This window comes from Cervus canadensis, chromosome 18 (assembly GCF_019320065.1).
Source record: "Cervus canadensis isolate Bull #8, Minnesota chromosome 18, ASM1932006v1, whole genome shotgun sequence".
Lineage (NCBI taxonomy): Eukaryota > Metazoa > Chordata > Mammalia > Artiodactyla > Cervidae > Cervus > Cervus canadensis.
The window spans coordinates 16,165,754-16,182,014 of NC_057403.1; the positions used below are offsets into that span (position 1 = coordinate 16,165,754).

The 16,261-nt window shown below is 53.3% G+C and overlaps 1 protein-coding gene across 7 annotated transcripts; it reads right to left on the reverse strand.

Moving 5' to 3' along the window:
• Window positions 1-331: 331 nt before the first annotated feature.
• LOC122420204 (carcinoembryonic antigen-related cell adhesion molecule 6-like) lies at window positions 332-7,548 on the reverse strand. 7 transcript variants are annotated; one of them, XR_006263224.1, is made up of 8 exons: window positions 7,379-7,548; window positions 5,806-6,165; window positions 4,221-4,499; window positions 2,331-2,451; window positions 1,725-1,777; window positions 1,398-1,428; window positions 939-981; window positions 683-702 (listed from the first exon to the last, which is right to left on the reverse strand). XR_006263224.1 is itself a non-coding variant. In XM_043435083.1 (7 exons), exons 1-7 carry the CDS (start codon window positions 7,440-7,442, stop codon window positions 530-532), a joined length of 981 nt encoding a protein of 326 aa, XP_043291018.1. In that variant the 5' UTR covers window positions 7,443-7,548; the 3' UTR covers window positions 332-529. The 7 variants fall into 7 exon arrangements, 5 of the variants coding, with proteins under 5 accessions (XP_043291018.1, XP_043291020.1, XP_043291019.1 ...); XM_043435083.1 differs by lacking the exons at window positions 683-702; window positions 2,331-2,451 and adding an exon at window positions 332-680; XM_043435085.1 differs by lacking the exon at window positions 2,331-2,451 and having other exon boundaries at window positions 332-702.
• Between the last annotated feature and the right edge of the window lie 8,713 nt (window positions 7,549-16,261).

The following is a 16,261-nucleotide window of genomic DNA, read 5'->3' on the forward strand; positions in this document are numbered from 1 at the left end:
AACTTAGCAGGTTTTGTAACTGTCTCTTATCTCATAACAAACAACACTCAGGCAACGGCCGAACATCCTCCTGAACTCTGGGCTCTGTGCCTTAGTGCACAGACCACTTTTGTTCGGGTGAATGTGGCTAAACTGACCCATGTGAACTTACATGGGAAGCTCACCCTTCCCAGGTGACCTCAGTTCTTCAGGTGTGTGGAGGGGGCTGCAGATGAGGCCCAGGTGGGAGGAGGCCCGAGGGCCACATTGAGGAGGAGACAGTTTGTCCCACTGCTGTGGAACCTGGGTGAGTTTTAGGTGGGAGGAGCCCATGTGAACAAAAAGAGCAAACGAGAGGAAAGTGCTCTTTATTCAGACCTCTCAGGTGGTCCACAGTGGGTCACAGGCCCAGCCACTTCCGTTGGAAGCCCTCAGTTCCTCAGGGAATGGAAGTCCTTGTCTTCATCCATCCAGGGCTCAGAGCAGCCTTGTCAGGGCCTCCAGAAGGCCAGGAGGGACACTAAGGCTGAGCCCAGGTCCCCCAGTATCTTCACAGGTCACAGCTGTTTCTCTGCTTCAGGTTTCTGACCTCACTCAGACTCTGGGTCTCAGGCAGGCTGTTCTCCACAGCGCTTAGGGGGAAGTTTCTGGAGCAAACTAAGAAACCACATCTACTTCGGGGTGGATCTGGCAGTAGATATCTGTGTTGGGATAGAGTAATTCCTGTAAAGAAAGAAGAGGCCTTTGAGCCCCTATAAACTTCTCAGAACAGGTCTCAGGATCTCCCTGGCCTGGGGTCCACAGAGGTGCTTTGTGGGGAGCCTGGCTGTGCTGGAGGCTTTCTGGCCCCAGATGCATCGCTCCTCTTCATCCATTTTCCCATTTTTGCTGCTGTTTCCTGGACCTCAAGAACGTGCCCTTAGAAGTGCAGGATCAGACCATTCATCCCCAACACTCACCTCATAGAGGGGAAACAATTGGCCTGGGGCTGTGTAGGGAGGCCTGGGCAGGGGAGAAAGTGGGCATCAGGAGGGCAGGGAGAGAGTCATTTCTCCTCAGAAGTGACCAGCCCTGCCTCCCAAGCAGCCACCTCCAAGCCTGAAGCCCTCACTTCAGTCCCCATCTGGGCTGCATGCCCCACCCTCGATAGCCCGAGACCCTTGTCTGAAGCTCCTAGTGCCCACTCTATTCCTGGCTGGACTCCAGGGTTAATTGTGAAGGGACCAGGCAGGCTCAGCGCAGGGTGTGGGGGTGTCCTGCCCATGAAGTGAGTCCCAGTCCTGACCAGGATGGGGTTCATGTTGCTGGCTACCTTGGAGTGAAGGGTGTCTGTGCTATGAAGTGTTGGACAGTCCCACTGCCCTGAGTCTGCACAGCTGGGACCACAGGGAGAAGAGACAAGGAAAGGATGTGCTTACCGGGGAGACAGAGCTGCCAGAGGACCATGTCCTAGGAGCAGAGACAGCAGTTAGCACCAGAGGTGTGAGGAAGTTTAGCCCATCCTCCCAGGAGAGGTTGGGGGTCCTCGGCTTCCAGAGAACCATGGGAGAAGGGGCATCACCCAGGGAGGGACCTTCTGGGCATTTAGGGTCCAGTGAGGTGACCCATGACTCAGAACTCATACATCTAGCAGGCCAGTCAGTGCGGATCCCCTGTGATGAAGCCCCAGGGCGGTGGCTGGCTGGAGCAGAGACGAGGATAGGAACAGGGTGTCCCAGCTGCTCGCGGGCTGAGAAGACACTCACCCAGGGTGGCTGCTGGAGGCTGCTGCTCTCTGAGGTCATTCTATCCACTGGCCCTAGGAAAGGTCAAGATTATGTTTGAGGGTTGCAGGAGGCAGGAGGAGGTCACAGCTTTGGTGTCAAAACAGGGAACAAGGAAGGTTCCCTTTTCTAAACAGGGAGTGTGTATGTATGTGGTCAGATGCACAGTCGCGTTCAACTCTTTGCGATCTCATGGACTGTGGCCCTCCAGGCTTCTCTGTCCATGGGGTTCTCCAGGCAAGAGTACTGGAGTGGGTTGCCATTTCCTTCTCCAGGGTATCTTCCTGACCCAGGGATTAAACCCACATCTTCTGCATTGCTGGTGGATTCTTTACCACTGAGCCACCAGGGAAAGTGGGGAGACAGTGGGGAGTTAACTGTGTCTAAATTACAGATGAAGAAGGTGTTGGGAAGCCACCACAGGTCAGCATCTGGTGAAGGAGGGGCTGGTGGATGAGAGGGAATGTCTTTGGGGGGAGTGGGGAGGCTGTGGAGAGCCAGGTCTGGAATCCAAGGATACGGTGTCTTTCTTCCTGGCTTGGCGTCAGCCTGGGGGACAGGATTAGCATCGGGCATTGCCATTTGTACCTTCTAGTCATCTTGAAGAAAACAAAACACCCCAGAGTGGTCACCACTGCCAACCTAACCAGGATCCCAGTCATGATGGCGATAACGATCTCGTTATTGAGGGCTGGGCTGTTTTCTTGGCCTGAAAGCAGAAGATAAAGGGGGAGACGAAGGCCTGAGTTCACCTGACCAGAAAAACCGCAAGAAGTCCTACGGGGGAGAGGGCCTGGTCAGGGAGGAAGGAAACGCGTTGAGGTGTGTGTGGTCGTGTGTTTTGTCATCACAGTGTCTTCCCAACTCTCCTTCTGCAGGCGATTGCATCTCTCTCTCTCTTTTTTTAATCACATTTGAAACCTCGGACTTCCTCTAACTCGACATCCTCTCACTGTAGCCAGCTCCATGTCCTATTCATGTTCCTGTTAAGGACTCTTTCCTCTTACATTATGCCCCCTCCCCTTGTTTTTCCTTCCCATCCCTATTGCCAGTCTTAGAGGGAAGGTCTGCTCAACGCCTGATCAGTAATAGTAATATTAGCCGACTGTTTCCAGTTCATTCTGTGTGGCTGGCACTGTGGGAAAATCCTTTAGGTCCATCTGTTCTGATCCTTCCCTCCCCATGATGGAGGGGGTGTCATCCTTGCTGTGTGTACATACGTCTGAGACCCATGGTGCTTAAATAAACCAACGGAGTTCATAGAACTGGGATTCCCAGATGGCTCAGACAGTAAAGAATCTGCCTGCAATTCAGGAGACCCGGGTTTGATCCTTGGGTTGGGAAAGATCTCCTGGAGAAGGGAATGGCAATTCATTTCAGTATTCTTGCCTGGAAAATTCCAAGGACAGAGGAGGCTGGTGGGCTACAGTCCATGGGGTTGCAAAGAGTCGGACACAACTGAGCGACCGAGCACATAGCAAATCACATCTGGGAAGAGATGTGATCCATTTCTTCAACAACAACAAAAGGCACTCGACCCTGGGGCCCCTTCTTTGTTTCCTATCTCCCCCTACATGAGGCTGTCAGGGTCTGAGAGAATCCCCTCCCCACATTCCAGGCTGGACCCAAGGTCTGCCAGGAGAAATCAGACAGCAGGAGGAAGAAGGGTCTGCTGAGATGTAGTGGGAGGGTTCAGAGGCTGATTTGGAATTTGCTTGTAACTTCTGGGAAGTTGGGAGGTAACTTCTTTCAGATTCTTTTCTGAAAACCTACAGGCTCTACCACAAAACTTGGTACTGATGGGCCAGGAGCCACTTAACAGAGACTGTGATAGCCTTGACTGTGGTTTTACTGGGATCAGTGACAAAGTTATGGACAAGGCAGTTACAGGATCGACTCTTATCTGCAGTGATGTTGGGGATAAAGAGTTCCTGTATGGATTGTGGGGGCCTCCCGGTGATAAGCCAGGGACACGTTGTGGCTGGGGTTAGAGGCTGTGTGGTGGGAGAGGCTGAGGTTTGCCTCTGGATGGTAACAGGAGTCTGAGGGGAAGTGGTGGGGTGTCTGGGCCATCTGAAGCAAAGAGCATAAAGCCACATGTGGTGCAATCAGAGGGAAGGGAAATTCATGGTCTGTATTAGGGCCACAGCGTCCTTCTGTCTGGATCACAGCCTTGTTGTAGAAAGTCTCAACCATTACCTCTCATGTTCACTCATCCTGAGTCTGAGACATTAACCTGTTTCTCCCATCACAGGCTGGTGACCCTGAGCCTCTCAAGACAGAGCAGTCCATCCCCTCCTAGTCTTGATTCAAGGTGGGCCTGCCTGGGCTTGCCTGGGACAGGAAGTCATGGCCAGCCTGGGTGTCCCAGGGTGAGGGTCCTTGCTCTTGGACCTGAGAGGGATGGGTACGGCCTGGCCTCGGGCACTGTAGATTCAGCCAGGAGGCCTGGGCCATGTAGGAACAGAGGTTACTCACAGAGAACATTCAGGTTGAATGGGTCACCATGGATGATATTCTCTGGATTCCTGGCTTCACACACATAGGGTTCTACGTCATTCCTTGTCACATTGAACACAGTAAGAGTTCTGTTTCTCTTGCACAGTTCCAGCTTGGTGCTGTTGTGGAGGCTCTGATTGTTGATGGAATACATGTAGAAGATGTCCTGAGTCTCAAATCTACACGTTAACACCACAGTGTCCTCGTGCTCCCAGGGGTTGGAGTTGTTGCTGGTGATGACGGGTGTGGGTAGCACTGCTGTGCAGATAACAGAGAGAACATTGCCCCTTTTCTACCTTTGGCTTCTCTAAAAGCATCTTCAATCAGGATTGGCATCTCTCACCTCTCAGCCAGACTGAGCCCTTAAAGGATAAGGCAGGTCTGTGTATCGAAGACAAATGCATGGGGAGCTGAGCTCAGAGAGTGTGAGGCCACCTGCTCTATGTCTGGGAGAAGCACAGGCTTCCTCGGGGGTTGACTGTGCAGTTGCGTTTAGTGGTGGACAGAACAGGGAGGGATTCAGAGACCACCTGGCGTCTCTCTTGGTTTTCATCAACCAGCCTCGGGAGAGAGCTCCCTGGGTGGCACCCTGGGGATGAGGAGCTTCTAGGAGTGTCTTCCTTCCTTCGTTCCTCCCTGGGGATGCTGAGACTTCTCTGGAGTCTCCAAGTCCCCCAGGGCAGCTGACTGACCACCTGGGGACCTTGTGCCCCTGTGATCTCCATGCTGAGTCTCAGGAGCAGGACCAGGCTGTCCCCCTGCCTGGTTGTGGCTCTCAGGGCTGAGCTCTGGCTGGCGTCCAGCTTGGAGCCTAGGGATTTGGCTCAGTGTCACTGGAGGCAGGAGCCCTGGGACAGGGTCTGGAGAAGGGCTTCCTGGGGCTGAGTTTCTCTGTGAGGATCCCTGGGGGCCCTCAGGCCGGGGTCTTCCCTGAGTCCTGAAGGGTCTTCCTCAGGGTCATGGTCATGGGGAGGGACCCGGGGCACTGGACTGAGAGTGCTCTCCCTCTGCTGAGTCCCTCCATCAGACCATCCTTCCTGCACAGGGTGTCTGCAGGGTCTGGCTTCCTGGAAAGCATTTCTGACCCTTTGGAGTTTGTCTCCACAGCGTGCGTCCTGCACTAAATGTTCAAACCCCAACACTGGACATCATGCAGAGGAGGATGGAGGCACCATCCGGGTCTGTCAGTCCTGTGTGTGTGAATAGAACTTACCCCGACCCATAGCTCAGTTGGTAAAGAATCTGCCTGCAATGCAGGAGACCCTGGTTCGATTCCTGGATCAGAAAGATCTGCTGGAGAAGGGATAGGTTACCCACTCCAGTTATCCTGGGCTTCGCTGGTGGCTCAGCTGGTAAAGAATCTGCCTACAATGTGGGAGACCTGGGTTTGATTCCTGAGTTGGGAAGATCCACTGGAGAAGGGAAAGGGTACCCACTCCAGTATTCTGGCCTGGAGAATTTCATGGACTGTATAGTCCATGGGGTCACAGAGTCGGACATGACCGAGCGACTTTCACTTTCACTTTCCCACCCAATACTCCGAGGTCAGAGAGGAAGCACTCACGGTATATGCAGAGATGCCCAGTTTGTCTTTCTGTCTGTAAATCATCGTTTGTAACGAGCAGCGTGTAGGATCCTGTGTCTTTCTGGGTGACGTTCTGGATGAGCAGGGTTCCATTGGGGTAAGGTGTCTCTCTTCCGCTGTGTGCAGACCCTTTGGTAGTTACATTAGTGTCTACTCTGTATGATGCAATTAACTGGATGTTTTCTACCCTTTCTCCTCTGTACCAGGCATAGCCTAGACTATTCTCTGTCACGTTGTGGGCAAGTAGAAGAACATCTGTCCCTTCTGCAGCAAGGGGGAGCACCGTGTCAACACTGAGGCAGGCAGTGGTGGGCAGGGGCCAGAAGGTTAAGAGTGAGACTAGTAAAAAAAAAAAAAAAAGAGTGAGACTAGGAGGGAAGAGAGAAAAATCAGTTAATATTCTGACCTGTGTGGCGATGGGAAAATGGTGCCCTGGGTCCTGAGCAGGTCTCTTCATCCCTCAGCCTTGGTGTGTGTTTTTATATTGTGTGAGGCTGTGTGTGTGTGTATATGTGTGTGTGTATCTGTGTGTGTGTGTGTATATGTGTGTATGTATGTGTGTGTGTCTGTGTGTGTATCTCTGTGTGTGTCTGTGTGTGTGTCTCTGTGTGTGTATATGTGTGTATGTGTGTATGTCTGTGTGTATATGTGTGTGTATATGTGTCTGTGTGTATGTGTATCTGTGTCTGTGTGTATGTGTGTATGTGTATATGTGTGTGTATGTGTCTGAGTGTCTGTATATGTGTGTGTGCATGCGTGCGTGTGTATGTGTGTTTGTGTGTATGTGTATATACGTGTATGTGTGTGTCCTCCTGGTTCAAGGTCAGCAGCATGACCCCCATCACTTCAGCCCCTCTGGGCTCTGTATTTCCTCTGTTTCCCCAGCTGTCCCCCGGCTCACTCCCTCGCTGCCCTCACACACCTGCTCACACTCAGAGGCCTCTGGGGAGCTGCCCCCAACAATGACCAGCTGCTGTAAAGACCCTCTGTGTTCACTTGCTGACCCTTCCCTGTCTGGGTCCTGCATGACCCCTGTCAGCGCCTGACAGCACATTCTAGATCTCTCTGCTTGTCTGTCTTCCTCCCCACAGAGCCTGGGCTCCGTGAGGGGAGGGGCTTGTCTGATCCTGGTTATACCCCAGGGCCTGGACCAGGCTCCAGGTATTAATACCTGGGGATGAAGGAAGGAGTGTTCCCAGGAATCCCACAGCCTGGTGTTTGTCAGTTTCTAAGGGTGCCGGGTAAGGACAGTGGTTACTGTCCTGGTTATGTCTTTTTCTGTGGTGAGACAATATTATTGTCATCAGTTTCCAACAATTACTGCTCAGTGAAGAACAACTTACAAAACCAACACCGTTTGAGGTCTTCCCGCCCCTCCCCAACTCTAGTTCATGGAGAGTCTCCTGGGGCTGAGCCCCTCACCCTCCCTGCTCCCCGCCTTCTGCCTGAACAGAAGTCCTCTGTCCCCTCTCAGAGCCCCGTCTCCCTCAGAGACCAGCCAGTCTCTTGTTCTCCAGTCTCTGCCCACTCCCTGAAAACTGTCCCCTCTCACCTGCCAGGAGGAGCCTGTTCCAGGGGACATGCCTCCTGCTTGCCGGGCCTGACGGGGGCTCCATGGGGCCTGCTGTCTGCTGGCCCCTCTCTGTGAGGAGAACTTCCGGTCCAGAAACGCTCACAGGCCCTGCAGTCGCTGTGTGAGCTCTGCAGTCCTTCCCGCTCTGTGCTGGGCCTCCTCCCGGGGCAGGAGCGCTTGGTTGGGTCACGTGGCCCGGGGGCGGGGCCTCTGCCCAGGCCCCTCCCACTCCCTCCCCGCTCATCCTTCCCTCCCTAGTGGCCCCGCCCCCTTCCCCTTCTGTCTTTCTATTCCCTAAACTGTGCTGAGTCCTCTGCCTTCTAGAGCAGTGATTCTCCACTCACACACACACACACACACATATCCACACACACACCTACACACATAAACACCTACAACACACCTAGACACACCCACAGCTACACACCCCCACACACATCCCTACACACACATTCCTACACAAACAGCTACACACACCTACATACACACACCTACACACACACACACACATACCTACACACACACACACCCTTGTCTGGAAAATCACAGCCTTGGGGTGTCCGGGTCCGGGGCCCCCATGATCTGGATCAGATGCACACTCAGCCTCCCTCATGCCCTTCTGGCTTTTCCCCTCAGAGCAGGAGCCGGGGGGTGGGGGGTGCGTCAGGAACTCTAGTCACAGGGACGTCATCCCTGCAGTGCGTGGGAATTACCTGTGGACCTTCATGAAGACTGCAAACCCCCAGGTGACACCTTAGAAATGCTGTTTCAGCAGCCGCCCAGGTCACGTGCTTGCCCAGCCTGACTGAGACCCCAGAACCCCGGTTAGGCTGCCCCACCTACCCCAGTGTTGGCCTCTGCTGTGTTTTGATCTGGGGTCTCTCAGCACAACGCACAGATCCAAACTTTCCAAATTTTGCTGGTAACTGTTCCCGTTCACAGAAACCCAGCTGGGTGCCCAGGGTCTTCCTGTTGTTTTCAAATATCTGAGAAGATTGCTTTACTCCCCTCAGGAAGAACACACTGACTCTGGATGAGAGAAAGGGGTCACATGAGTGACGACTGGAGAGGGGCCTGACCTCCACCTTAGCTTGTCACCAGCCTGGCGTCTGTTTTCTGGGACCGCTGCTGCTGCTGCTGCTAAGTCACTTCAGTCGTGTCTGACTCTGTGCGACCTCATAGACATCAGTCCACCAGGCTCCTCCATCCCTGGGACTCTCCAGGCAAGAATACTGGAGTGGGTTGCCATTTCCTTCTCCAATGCATGCATGCAGGCTTTATCGCTACAGTTGTGTCAGACCCTGTGCGATCCTATGGGCAGCAGCCCCCCAGGCTCCTCCGTCCACAGGATTCTGCAGGCAAGAATACTGGAGTGGGTTGCCACTGCCTTCTCCAGGGACAGAGACCCAGAAGCGGGTGTCAGGAGGAGCTGCAGTTCCCAGGTGAGAAGGGAAAGGTTTCCTGTATGTCCTGGGAAGAGAGGAAGCTGGTGCTGGGGGGTGGGCTGACTGTGGGCTCCCTGGTCCTCGGGTCAAGTTCCAGGAGACTCTCCCTCTCTGTGCCTGGTTGCCTGAGCCTTCAGAAACTGTTCAGGTCCTCCTTGCCATTATAGGGCCTCCTCTGTCACCCTGGCTGATTTTTCTGTGGTCACTGTGATCTTTCCCATGGGTGGTTCCAGGCAGGGATGGGAGCTGGCATGGGTGCCCATAGGCCCCTAGAAGGTTGGGCAGCATAGTGTGGGCACACAGGAGGGGCCCTGAGGGTCTGTTAGAGGAGGGGTCCCCTGGGGTCTAACGCCTGATGATCTGATGTGGAGTTGATGTAATAATAATAGATATAAGTGCCCAGTAATTGTAATGCGCTTGAATTATCCCCAAATCATCCCCACCCCTCCACAACTGTCTTCCATGAAACCGATCCTTGGTGCCCTTTAGGTTGGAGACCGCTGTTTAGAGGGAGGGATGGAAATCAGGCTCCTTCTCCACCTCCTTAGCCAGAGCAAAGGTCACCTGTTAATCTCTGTGTGGCCCCATATCGCCCCCTGGAGGTCATGAGCAGACCTGGGGACAATATTAGGGGCTGCACAGGGGTGCAAATGCCAAAGGGTGTGAGCTGGCTCTGTGCCCTGGGCAGAGGGGGGTGCTGACCTCCAGACTAGGGGCTCTCAGCCAGGGTGCAGGTCACTGTGGGTCCCCAGACTTCCCGACTCCATCCCAGCGCCGGGTGAGCCCAGGGAGAGGATGGGCATTGTTCAGTGGCAGGAGAACCGTCCATCCAGGTGGACGTGGGCTCAGGAGGAGCTCTCAGTCCCTGAGGCTTCAAAGGAAGGGTTGGTGGGGAGTCTCTGGGGCTTTGGGGCGAGGGTGGCGGCCTGTGGGCTGGACCCCAGAAGGCCTGTCCTTCCCCACCTCTCAGCACTGGGGCTGCGCCCTAGTTCTCTGTGTCCCCATCGGTGGTCTGCTCTCGGTCTCCCCACAGCGCCGGGACCTGGGGCAGCTCCACCTCCCCCATGGGACCCAGTCCCCCTGAGATGGAGCAACTGCAGAAGCTGGGTTCCCCTGTGCCACGCTGCTCTGGAAGTTCCCTTCCTTTCCCAGGATGCTTTGGGGGACTGAGATGTCTCCAAGGACCACAGGTGTCCCCCCAGATCAGGGACCTTGGGATGAGGAGCTGCTCCCCAATTCCTGTGAGTTCACGCTGGGGCTCCCCCCTCCCCTGTGGTCACTCCCTTGGGATGGAGGATGAGGATTCTGAGCCACGTCAGGTCTCCGAGAGAAGGAGAAGGAATCAAGCTGCTACCCCAGGCCCTCTGGGGAGACTAGAAGATTCTCCTGAGTAGAGATGGGAGTGGGTGTGATAATCTGGGAATGAGTAGAGGTCTGCCTCCTCACAGATAAGCGGCCCTTGTCCTCCTGACTCCGGGAGGAATAGAGTCCTGCCCTGGAGCAGCTGTGGGCACTTGCAGGTCTCCCCCAACTCAGATGCCAGGGCCCCTGTGTCCACAAGGGATATTCTCTGACCCCTCGGTGTCACTCTGGGAGGGGGGTGGGGGTCTGGCTTCTGTTATGTAGATTCCCTTATCTATTTAAAGAGTATATTGAGCATGTGTGACATGTCAGCTGTGGGTTGTGTCCTGGACTCCAGAGAATAGGATAGACTTGGGTCGTGGGTGAACACACTTGACTTGTGATGGGGAGGCAGACACTCAGAGAAAATCCTGGAAATAAGGAGCTAATTATAATGGAGGGATGGACTGAACGGAAAGGGTCTGGTGCATCCGGAGTCTGTCATGGAATCTCAGCTGGACTGCGAATCATGGAAGGCACCCCTGAGAAAGTGACCTTTTGCCTGAGATGTGAAGGGTGAGCAGACCCTCAGCAGAGAATGACAGGGGATGAGAGGGCAGAGCTACCTGAGGGGAGTCTGGACTTCAGGTGGGCCTGGCTGGGAGGAGGAGCTGACAGAGTCCAGTGTGGGGAACTGGGAGAGTGGGGAGGACCACGGACGGAGTAGGTTGCTGAGGGTCGGAGGCTGCTGGGCGGTGGGAGCTGCTAAGTGGGAAGGAGGTGGGCAGCCCTGTGGAGGCGCCCGACTGTGGAGGAGCTCTGCCGCCCTCTGGTGGCCAAGGAGGGGAGTGTAGAAGGGAAAGGCCCTCAAGAAGGTTTTCTCCTAAGACAGCTCAAGAATTTGTCAAGTGTTTACATAATCGTTTTACAAACCCCAGGGACAGAGGATCCTGGCAGGCTACAGGCAGGGGGTCGCAAAGGATCGGACACTTCCAAGCGACTAACCCTTTCAACACTACATATCATTTATGCTCAATCATGTCCCACTCTGAATTTCCAACTCTCTCATCCAAGATCTTCTCTTACATACCCCACTCCAAGATTTCATTCAGTTGACATTTGTGTTGATACCAGGCCAATTTCTCTTTGTAGAAGAGGATCCAGTTGCAACATTCTCAGCCCTGGGGCAGGACTGGAGCATCTGTAAGTAGGAGGAGGGTGAGGAAACCTCCTTGTTCCCCGCCTGTGCCAGAGGGTCCATGTGGACATGCAAAGGCTGCATTTCCTTTTCTCCCTTGACCCCTTAGTGTCTTCCCCATGGGGCAGGGCCAGGTGGAATTTGAAGACCAGGGGTGGTGTGGTGACACTGCACCTCCTCTTCCCGCCTTCTCTATCTCTGCCCCCATCAGGGGACCTGGTCTTCATGGTGGGAAGGAAGGTGGGGCTTCTCCATCGGCCCCTGATCAGAGATTCTTTCAGCAAAAGGGACACAGGGATCAAGCACGCTATCTCTGGCCTCAGCTTCCCTGTCACCCCGTATGATTGTAGTAACTGAATTATTAGGATCTAATGGCCTCTTCAGCATTCTAATTTAATTATTAGATTGTTTTTACTTCTTTTTACCTTTTGATATTTGAAGTTTCAAAGGTGAATCTCCATCTTCCTTGAGCCTGATTAGGGTTGCTGCCAGGGCAGGTCAGTTGTCTTAAAGGTTATCTTTTATAGTAGCTTTAGGTTCACAGCAGAAGTGAGGGAAGGTACAAGTTTTCTTAGGACCTGCTGCCCACAAGTGTAGGGCCTCCTCCATATTCGGCCTTCCACACCCGAGGTGTACATTTTATCAATTGATGAACCCACATGGATACATGAAAATGACCCAGCTTCCATAGCTTCCATTAGGGTTCATAGTTGGTGCTGTAAATTGCATGGGTTTGAACAAGTGATTTTCAGCAACATGGGCTTCCCTGGGGGCGCCGTGGTAAAGAATCATCCTGCCCATTCAGGAGACCCAGTTTGATTTCTGGCTCAGGAAGATCTCCTGGAGAAGAAATGGCAAACCACTGGAGTGTTCTTGCCTGGGAAATCTCATGGATAGAGGAGCCTGGCGGGCTACAGTCTATGGGGTCGCCAAAGAGTTGCACATGACTTAGCAACTAGAACAACCACAATGTCAGTGACAGGCCTGCTGCCAAAGTCACAGCATCAGGGCTAGTGAGTACAGAGCAGGTGGATGTGTGTCTGCAGGGCTAGTGAACACAGAGCTGATGGTTGTGTGTCTGTATATTCAAAAAGTATGACATACATCTCTTGTTTATTTACCCATACTCAAATATGGAAACCTCATGTGTGGGGTGGCCATGATGAACCAGTGTCTGCCTACAAGTTAAGCATTGTTTAGAGGACTTTCCTGGTGGCTCAGTGGATAGGATTCCGCCTGCCAAAGCACAGTACATGGGCTTGATCCCTGATCAGGAGGATTTCACCTGCTTCTGAGCAACTAAAGCCATGCATCAGAACTACTGAGTCTGTGCTCCAGAGACCACGAGCTGCAATGACTGAAGTCTACTTGCCTAGAGCCCATGCTTGGGAGTAGAGAAGCCACCACAATGAGAAGCCAGTGTATCACAACAAAGAGTAGCCCCTGCTCACTGCACTAGAGAAAACCAGTGGAAAAGCAATGAAGACCCAGTGCAGCCAGAAATTTAAAACAAAATAAAAATAATAAGAATAGTTCAGAATTAAATGTTTTTCCTGAAGTTGTCAGGTGTTCTTTTCATGTCCTTCTTTCTCAAACATCCAGGACCCCACTGAAACGTTGGTTTTCCACAGGCTGAGGACCTGCTCTGCCATTTGGGTGACTGCACTGCAAATTTGTTTTCAGTCTAGACAGCCACTAGCGAGCATCCTGCCTTTCACACTGACCATCAGCTCTGCAGTGAACACCTCACCACAAATCTCCGCCCCTGTGGAGTATGATCCAGGAGCTCATTCATTCGGCACACAGGTATGAAACTCCCTGCACCAGGCCTGGAGCTGGCCAGTGGACTCAGCAGAAGCAGGACAGGTGAATCCTTCCATGTCCGAGCTCCCAGCTCAGGGTTCCTCTTAGAACTGGAGTCCTGGTCAACAGGTGTGCACGCTGAATGTCACTGTATCCACTAAACTGCATTTGCAGGGGGAGTATAGGAGAATGTCCATTTCCAGCATCCTCACCCTTTATGGGAAAATTCTGTGAGGAGATAGCACGTGTGTCCATATGCCCATCTCCCTGCCCACATCCCTCCTTTATCCCCTACCCATCCTTCCATTCATCTTATCACGAAGTCCTTTGGCTGTGCCTCTGTGGTTGACCAGATGCCAGGACCCCTGAGATACCCTCAGTAGCTCCTTCTGCTGGTCTGTTTAAACACCATGGTTCCACAGGTGGTGCACCTGAGCCCAGGTGATTCCTGCAGAGTCTGTCCCCATGGAAGATAGGAGAGGGCCCTGGGACCCAAGTGACCATTATCGTGGGTAAAACCGAGCATTTTGTGTGACTGTTTGGGATGCTAGATGGCTTAGACCTGAGCCCTTGGGAAGTGTAGTGCTGGGTTTGGGTGTCAGACTTACCCCTGTCAATGGTACATTTATGGAGAAGAGGAATTTGGGGTGACTGTGGGAGCCCTAGTTCCTTCTCTTCCCTGGGGATCACAGGCAGATGGAGGAGCCCTCAGGTGATGGACTGTACCCTGGAGAGTGGTCTCAGGCCCCACTTGTCCTTCAGCAGGACCCGTGCTCTGTTGGAAGCACGGAGAGATGGCAAACGCCCTGCTACTGGCTCAGGGCTCAGCCTGGAGGAGCTGGGAGGGTAGCCCAGGCCTGCTGCTCAGCCTTGCTCCCTGGGCCGCGGGGGATCATTTGGGGAATGAGGGAACAGGAGGCTCTGCTCAGGGGGCCTCCAGGCTAGCTGATGGCTGTCTCCAAGGTCAGGTACCAAGGGTCAGGACTTAGTCATGAAACGCTCCCTCCAAGTTGTAGACAAGACGGTCATCTGACACTCAGTGGCGGGGAGATACTCTGAGAGGCCAGAGTTACTTCTCAGCCTCCTTGGGGACACCCTCCAGGTGCAGGATCATTCACCCGGGAGTTATCATGGGTGCAGATTCAACTAATACACAGACAGGAGAAAGTGCTCCCGATTGACAAACTAGAGCAAACTGGGTTATCCCTGAACACCTCCTCCTATGTTCATCTTTCTTATAGAATAGAAATCAGCAGGGTATCCAGCCGTCCCTTCCCATTGAGCCCTTCTTGCTGCAGCCCCTGGGATGAGCACAGCAGAGACACTGTCCATGGTGCTGATCAACACAGGCTGCCTAGGGGCTGGGAGCTGTGGTCTCTGAGTCGTATCTTTCTTTTCATTCTGAAAAATTGGGCATTGCTAGTGAAGAAGATGCTCCCCCGTGGCTCAGCTAGTAAAGAATCTTCTTGCAATGCGCGAGACCTGGGTTTGATGAGCCTACAGAGATGAGAATGGATACCCACTCCAGTATTCTTGCCTGGAGAATCCCATGGCAGAGGTGTCTGGAGGGTTACAGTCCACGGGGTTGCAAAGAGTTGGACAGACTGAGCAAGTTTCACTTCACAGAAAAGAAGAGGTGGGGATTGCTGCAGGGAGTGTGGACTGGCCTCGATCTCCAGGCCTAGGGCCGGTGAGATTTTTGCGGACGTCATGGCAGGACGTGACCCCACATGAGCATGACAAAGTCCAAGCTGCCCAGGGCACATTGAAGGAGGGAAGATGATGACCACGACGTTGAGAGGAGTGGCAGACAGAGCACAGAACCCTAGGCGATGTCCACAAGCTCAAGCCCACAATCCGAGAATGTGCCCCACGATTAAGGAAACCTACGGAAGACATTCAGATCACGTGACTGGGAGATTATGGTGGGGAATATATCTGGCTGAGCCCAATACTTTCATAATATTCCTTATAAATAGAGACGAAGGCAAGAGAGGCAGAGCCAGAGGAGATGGGATGATGGAAGGAGAGTTTGGGGAGACTTCAAGATGTTCCACTGCTGGCACTGAAGATGCAGGAAGGGGCCACAATCCCAGGAAAGGAGGCAGCCTCTCACAGCTTCGACAGGCAAGGAAATGAACTGTCTGTAGAATCCAGAAGGAACAGGGTCATACTGACACCTTGATTTGCGTAGATTTGTGCCATTCAATTTGTGGTCATTTGGTACAGCCTGATAGGATGGTCTTGAGGTGTGACCTTGTCTAATCCAAGACTGTGTGCCTGGAGGATAAGGAGTAATTTAGACCTAAATCATGATCGGAAGCTTTGCAGGTGGTTTCTCTTACCTCTCATCTCCTCTCAGCACAAATGACACTTGCCACTGGCCGAGCATGCTTATCAAATGTGGGTTCTGTGCCTTAGTGCACACACCAGCTTTATTTGTGCGAGTGTGGGGACCTGATCTGAGTGGACCTATATGAGAACAGCACCTATCCCAGGGACCTCAGGGAGAGACTGAGAACTGTTAGCCCAGGTGTGTGGTGGGGGCTTCAGGTGAGATGCGGGCAGAAAGGCCCTTGGGACACTTTGAGGAGGAGACAGGTGGGCCCTTTGCCGTGGGTAGCCAGGTTGATTTTTAGGTAGAGCCCTGCAACTCCACCCTTAGTCTGTGTGTGTGTGTGTGTGTGAGGGGTAGCCTCATAATCCACGCTGGAAAACAAAGTGGAAACCAACAGGAAGTGGACAGAGGTCACGGGAAGTTCCTGGGAGGGCCTTTCTCAGAGCATGGCTTCTGGGTCCTTCCTACTTAGGTGACTCTGATTGCTCCTCTGTCCCCCCAGAGGGAATGATGACCTCAGGGCTCAGGCCCTTAGGGAAACGACAGAAACCCACGGATAGAGAAGGCATTCTGGATCCTGGATCTGTGGACAGACAAAAGTTCCCGTCCCATCGCCGACTCAGTGGATATTAGTTGAAGCAGACTCCAGGGCACAGTGAAGGATGGGGAGGCCTGGGGTGCTGCAGTCCATGGGGTCCCAATGAGTCAGAAACAACTTGGCAACTGAACAACAAAAA

What these genes read in the sequence shown, in the direction of transcription:
- LOC122420204 (XM_043435083.1), bottom strand. Translation starts at nt 7,442, where the DNA reads ATGGAGCCCCCGTCAGGCCCGGCAAGCAGGAGGCATGTCCCCTGGAAC. An exon ending in GAACAGGCTCCTCCTGGCAG is followed by an intron (nt 6,166 to 7,378) that starts GTGAGAGGGGAC and finishes TTTTTTTACTAG; the next exon opens with TCTCACTCTTAACCTTCTGG. An exon ending in ATTCAACCTGAATGTTCTCT is followed by an intron (nt 1,778 to 4,220) that starts GTGAGTAACCTC and finishes GACCTTTCCTAG; the next exon opens with GGCCAGTGGATAGAATGACC.